At 40.7% G+C, this 7,117-nt stretch overlaps 1 protein-coding gene across 1 annotated transcript in view; it reads right to left on the bottom strand.

Moving 5' to 3' along the window:
- EEA1 (early endosome antigen 1) overlaps nt 1–7,117 on the bottom strand; it is a 265,467-nt gene that overhangs the window by 14,320 nt on the left and 244,030 nt on the right. The window contains exons 24-25 of the mRNA XM_025208125.1: nt 2,862–3,047; nt 2,317–2,448 (exon numbers count right to left, since the gene is read on the bottom strand). Coding sequence (XP_025063910.1) covers nt 2,317–2,448; nt 2,862–3,047 — 318 coding nt within the window. The remainder of the gene's footprint in view (nt 1–2,316; nt 2,449–2,861; nt 3,048–7,117) is intronic.

Here is a 7,117-nt window from a genome sequence, read left to right as displayed (position 1 = left end):
GGAAAGCGAGAAGAGAAACACTGCGAAATGCTCCAACTTCTGAATAGTTGGAGCACACACAAAGAAGCTGCCTCATTTCCTATCCTTTGTTAAATACCTTAAACGAAACCTAGTAAAGTAATCACTTAAGAATCTCGCTTAAAAAAAAAAAAAAAAAAAAAAAAAGGAGAGAAAGAGAGAGGTGGAGACTATGTAAAAGCACTCGGGAGACCTGGATTGTTACCAGGGATACTGCTTTTCTCTATTTAAAAATCACAAATTCTCATATTTTAAAAACCCTGCAAATCCTCTGGTTAAAACCCCCCAAATCCACATTTGTCCAGGATTACAATGAAATGCCACTATACAGGGTGTTTATAAAGTCCTTGTACAACTTTAAACCGTAATAATTTTGGATACACACATGACAGACGCAAACTGTGAACGGCAAGTGAAAGCATAATTCATTAAGTTTGTTTTTTTAGCATAATGTAAGCATCATTTTGTTTTCATTTTATTTCAGGCCCCGTAACTGAAAAGGAAAATAACTTCCAAAATTAGTTGGAAAATTGGATTGAACAATGTATCACGAAAGATGGTGGTCATGTTGAAGTCTGGAACTTTTAGCTGCATTGTGTTAAAAATTAATGAATTCTGCTTTCAATTGCCATTTACAGTTTGCTTCTATTATTTGTACATCCAAAGTTATTAATGTTTGAAGTTGCACAGGGACTTTATAAACACCATGTACATATAAGTATCCGTTGAACACAATGTTTTATTGACATATTTACAATTTTAAAACAATTCGGAAGCCTACCAGTGCCTCAATCACTATAATAAAATACATTTTAAATACCCATAAACTTTGATGTTTGATTTGGGGTTTTTTATCATGGAAAAATCAGAGCTCCCCTGCCCCTTTTGTTCACCAGCATGAGAGTCCAGCTTTGTGGAGCTGAGCAGCCCCGGTATGCTAGTGCCCTGCCCATGCCATTGCCCCTTGCTCCTGGACCCATAGCCTCCCAGCCCTGCTGGTGCCCCTCATTCCCCAATGACAGCTCCCTGGGCCCTGCTGGTGCCCCACACTCCCCACCCACAGCCCCCCAAGGCCTGCCAGTGCCTCTCACTTGCCACCCACACCCTCCTGGGCCTTGCTGCTGCCCCTTGCTCCCCACCCATGGCCCCCACCCCCCAGCCCTGCCAGAGCTATGGGGCCAGATACCCACATCTGCAGCCCCCCGTCCCGCGCAACAACCAAGCCCTGGATGCCACCTGCGAGAGGTGGTGGCTGCTGCAGGAGAGTGGAGCATAGAGCCTGGCTCCCGCTCCCCCACAGGCAGCACAGCCAGTGCAGAGCCCAGGGGCCAGAGGGATGCAGGCTGCCCGCCCTGCTGCCCTCCCCCTGGGGCCTCAGCAGCCCAGGGGGCGGGATTCCACATGGCAGGGCAGAGTGGGCCTGGGCAGAGAAACTTGGTGCCGCCGCTGTGAGCCCTGAGCTGCCAAGCTGAGGTGCCCTATGCCTGTCCAGCAGCAGCGAAGGGCACAACTCTGCGCTGCCACCCTGTTAGTGCCAGGCAGGAAGAGGGAGCCTCACCATGGTAATACAGGGCTCAGAGGTGGCACTGAGTTTCCCTGCCCTGCCCCACCAAGTTTTACCTGCTGGGCTGTGGAGGCCCCCTGGGGAGGACAACAGGGTGCACAAATCTGAAGAGCACGTGCCCCCCATGAGCCTTCTGGGAGTAGCAGCAGGGAGCCAGCCCCCCTGCTGCCCCCCAGACAACCCGCCCACTGCTCTGTCCTGCTCTATACCCGGGCCCTGCAGCCACACATTCTGGCCCCAGGCGACACGCACCAGCCAGGCTGAGCAGCAGCCTCAGTCCCGCTCAACTTCCTTCCTCACTATGAGGGGCCTCAAAACTCCCCCACCAGACTTACCTGTGGGGAGCAGCTCTCCAGGCTGCCATGTGAATGTGTAAGCACACACATGCACATGGCACCTCCTGCCTGACTGCACTCCTCCCATTCCCCACAGCTGGAACTCTGCCTGCCTACAAGGGGAAACCCACTATTTCCCACCTTTTTCTCCTTAAAATGAGAAAATCTGGGTTTTATCATGTTTTTCCATGGTGAACGGAAAACCCGGATCCTTGATTATTACTGAGTCAGTACTGTTTTTTAACCTTTGGGAGGCCACTTAACAGAACAGAAAAACAGGGTGATTACTTAATACCACTCTATTCACAAAGCAAACAGAGAATTACAATTTATTCATGTCATATTAGTGCATATTCTTCCACTTCCACCTCACTACCTGGAGGTGCAATCTCCACATACCTTCTGCAATTCTTGCTTGTAGGTTCTAAGCTCTTCATTCAGTCTAGCAGTCTCTTTTTCTAGCCTGTTTTTTATTTCCTGGAGTTCTGTTGTTTTACATTTTTCGTTTGCCAAATCTTTTTCTTTCAAAACCTTCACAAAAAGAGTCCAAAAAAATAAAGAACACACTCAAGAGAATAGTTCCAAAATTAATGTTTGGGGGAAATGTATCTTTGTAAAGATTTCTGATAAAACATAACTGCCATATCTCTCTGCTCACAACCAACTTAGAGAGAAAAACCTATCGTTTGAGTACTATATTGACGATTTATCTTTAAAACCAGAAATCTGTTTATTTGAATCTTACAGTAAATTAAATTTTGCCAACTTTGGTTTGAATTAGACTATCATTTCAAATATTTAAAATCTTTCAATATCAGTGGTCCAATAAACAGCTTTAAACATAAATATAAACTACCATAGCGCACACTGAGAAATTTTAATGTATCTTTAAATAAGTTTAAATTAGAAAAGGAAAAGAGGAAAGAGGTAGATAAGCAAGATACCTTGTCTTTCTGGATTTCTTGCAACATTTTTTTCTGCTCCTCCAGGTGCTGTTCTTTCTTTGACACATCCTGTTCCAGGTTAGACTGCATTTTCTTAAGTTCTTGGATCAACTGATTATGACTACTAATTTGATTCCTGCTTGAAATCAAATCCTCCTGAGCCAAAGCGAGTTTCTCCTCTATGGACTAAATTACAAAAATAGCAATAAGCTGTTACTACTCAACTGCAATAGCCAGGGTTCCACATTAGCCAAAATAATACAAACATTTGTTACACATCTTTACAAAGAGATCAGCATTGGATGTGTACCATTTAGTTGTTAATTTTAGAACACAGCTAGCAACTTCTAGAGAAAGAGAGCCTTCCCTCATAACATCCCCAGCAATAGAAGTGTAGCTTACATGTTTCAACTGCACAGTGGAAAAGACAGTGGAAAATGAACTCTTACAAATACACTCTCGTCTCTAGGCACACTGAATTGAAGGTAGCTGAACACACAGAGAACTGAGAAATCTACAGTGTGGGATTTCTCAGAAGCACTCGGTACTGTCTCAGCTGCATTCCTGTTTTAACAAGGCCCAAGTGCTTTGAACGTCCGAGCCATAATGCATAGCATATGAGTTGCTAACATTTAACATATATTTTCAGAATTAAATGTTTTATGGTCTCAGTTAAATCAAGCATTTTAAAACCTGCATTGAACCATTCTTGCAACTCCACTCCACATTATATTTTATTTTAATATCCAACCATCCTTTTATCTAGTAGAAAAGCTCAGATATTCCTGTAAAACAGTTTTTAAGACCTAAAGTCTACACCTTACTGTCCCAAAGAAAATCTCTCTCCTTATAATGCGTGCAAACTTCAATTACAATAATTATACAAATTAAAGAGTTTGGGGTTTATAGTTTTTCTTTCTTCTTTTTTAAAACAAAATCTAAAGCAGGGATTGGTTCCATTTTGGATTCAAAGACAACATAATATTCACATAAACACTTCCATAGGAAAAGCAACATTTTGTAGGGTATAAGAATAGGATCGCATAGATTATATTTATTTCACACATGCAAGGATGCAAGCAGAAAAGAATTCAAAACAATGGTGAATGTAACTGGGCAATATCTTCACCATAGCAAAGGGGACAGAGAGACGGAGAAATACAGAGAGAATGAATATAGAAGAGAGCAGAGCCAAACGAGATGCCACAGCTTTATAGGGCACTAATGCACAAAAGGCTGGCAGTAAGCACCTGTAAGCTTACTGCCACCTAAGGCTGGCAGTAAGCACCTGAAAAAAGGGCTTTCTAAAACTAATTTACCTTGCATCCTATTCTAAAATTGTTCAGAACTCTGTTAGTTCTTCCATTACCAACATTCACACATGTTGTGTTTATAATCTTTTAATTATTTATTTAGAATGTGTCTTTTACCCTCCACTCACTCTAAATTAAACTTTGCTTTAAAGAATTAACCTAGAGAGTCAAAGAACAATCCAGACTCTGTTTTATCCCTTTCTCTAATGCTTTGTTACCTTCCCTAGAGAAAGCCAACATTTCAAGGCAAGATCTGTACTCTATATTGTTGGGACAATGCCGACATTCATTCTGGGAGACATCATAGAAGGCAACTACTTTTACTACCTAGTGGGCAAGTCTACACACTCAACTGATGTGCCGTAATTACAGTGCATTAAGTTAGTACCTGTAATTACAGGCACTTAACTTAATATGCTGTAATCAGAGCTGCTGAGCACTAATGCTCAGTAGCTCTGTAGGTTAATTCTTTAAAGCGAAGTTTAATTTATAGTGAGTGGAGGGTACAAAACTGCACACTAGCACAGGTTTTGCCTGCCCCACTAAGACACAGTAGAATTAGTCTACTGTGCCTTTAGCATCTCATGTAGACATGCCCAGTTACTCAAACTCGAACTGGTCACTTAAGTTAGGGTTAACAGCTGATGAGCAATTATGAGAGAAGCAAACATCTATCAATCACAACAAAAGTTAAAGTAGGAGCAGAGGTAGTGATTTGAAAAAGTCTACAATTCAATCTAAAAAAGTGCTGCAAGAAAACTTTGACCCTAGCAAAAAGCAAAGGAACAGAAAATTATTGAGAAGGTACAAGCATGTATTCACAGAAGTCATAAAAAGATTCAAGTCCCAATTTACTTCACTTTTAACCACATCTAAATTAAAAGGTCCTTGCTGTATACAAATGATGACAGTTGCCATCAAATAAAAGTTTCATTTAGATTTAATGTCTTTGATGACGTCTTAAAAAAATAAACCCAAAGATTTAATCTTGTTTTTCCTCCAGGGTACTTTCACTCATAATAAAAAGATGGCTATTATTACAGCATTCCAAACTCACATGATAATCAGTCACTTTCCTCCCCCAAGTTTCAGAACATTTAATGTTTTCTTAAGACTGTAGGTCCTGGAGTTGAGACTACATATGTATCTCAGCTTTTGCTGAAAAAGCTTCTAGCTTGCAACTTGAAAAAAATGTTAAAAGTTTATGTGAAAAGGTCCAGAAAACAAAGTGCAAAGCAACCATCTTTTCTTACATTTCATTTTTAAGGGGTTGCCATAATTTTAACTGAAGTTGGTAAAACTTTTTTTATGCACTTCCAGAGGCCAATCTTTTTCTGCCCATGGGATACGTTTGGCACTCTTCTCTTGCTGAGCAGTCTTAAGCACATCCAGGGCACATAAGCATTGAGCAGGGAGTCCCCTAAGGCAGCCAAATCAAATGCTAAGCACGGTGGCAGGTGCAAATTTCTGTCCCCCAGGCATCTGATAAAGGTGCCTGCACACTGTGATCCCAGATGATGGAGCACCCAACTGTCCTAGGGGAGATGCTCACCGAACAAGCAAGATGTAGCCTGTTTCCACAACCAAGCAGAGGCAGGCACTTCACTAAAAAAAAGTAAGAGAGCTCTTGGTTTTGGCCCAACTCCCAATGATATTTATGCATTTTGCATTAGTCATTGAATAAAATGCAGTAAAAGCTTTAGTGCAGTTAAAATACAGGACAGGTTAAAGTCCGTACGATAGTTTAACAGTAACATCACTTACACACTTAACTTTACCCAATGTAAAATGGTTTGACAATTTTTGTGGGGCAGGGACAAGTCAAATCTTTAATTTGTTTTTAATTAAACCATATATATATATGGTATATATATGGTTATACATATACACACACACACACACATATATGTGTATATATATATATACACACACACACACACACACACCCCCCATATATATATATATACACACACACACACACACACACACACACACACTATTGTGTATAAAATATTTTTTAAATAATGTACATTTAAATGATTAATGTATTATTTCTACCACTGTCCCACTTTCCACCGCCTCCTACTTAACCAATCCTTTTCACTTTGGCTGATGGTAAAGTTAGGTGGTGTGTTCTTTTATTATAACCCATGCTTTGACATTAACCAGTCCTTCCATCCTTCAACTCTGTTGGTAGGAGGAGAACGAGGAGGAATGGAGTATATCGAAGAAGTTGTCTGATCTACATCTAGCCTTCACATAACAGTCACCTAAATATTCAAATGCAAGTCTTCATTTAAACAACTCTCACCTGCTTTTCATCATACTGCATACTCCTAGTTCCTTTAGCTGGTCAGCAAACAGCTCAACAACCTCACAATGATATTCCTTATACATGCCAGTAGATGGTGCTGTCAGCACAGTACAACTCATGCCCTGCAATCCTACCCAGAAACTATAGGAGCCCTCAGCTCATCTAAAGTGTGTGACAGGGACTTCACATCCCCACATATATGTGTAACATTTGCTTCCCAAACATCCTTGTGCCAACTTGTGTTAAACCGTTTGGCCTTTCCAATTTTATTTTTCTTTAGAGAAAATTTAAAACAAAGCAGTGATCTCCTCCGACTCAGACCTAATCAAGATTATTTAAAACTTCTCTTGAAATCACGAAAGCTCAGCATTGGTCTGCAGTGACTATGTTGGCTCTGCTAAGAGTCCTGATGCAAAAGAAAATTGAGATCATTTAAATTCGTATGTTTCAGAATCTGTTAGTCTATAAAAAAAGAAAATGATGATTCAGATCTTTCAAACTGGCTGCAAGTAAGATTGTATCTATAATAAACTAAGCTATGCCAGGGATCTATAACTCCTAGGCGAAATTTGGGTGGGTATCGGACTCAAATTATAAGGATCTGGCTTAACGATCTATTTGATATCAGC

Source organism: Alligator sinensis, unplaced genomic scaffold, assembly GCF_000455745.1.
Source record: "Alligator sinensis unplaced genomic scaffold, ASM45574v1 scaffold141_1, whole genome shotgun sequence".
Classification (NCBI taxonomy): Eukaryota; Metazoa; Chordata; order Crocodylia; family Alligatoridae; genus Alligator; species Alligator sinensis.
The sequence above is the reverse complement of the archived record's forward strand: the minus strand, read 5'-3'. Positions and strand labels throughout refer to the sequence as shown.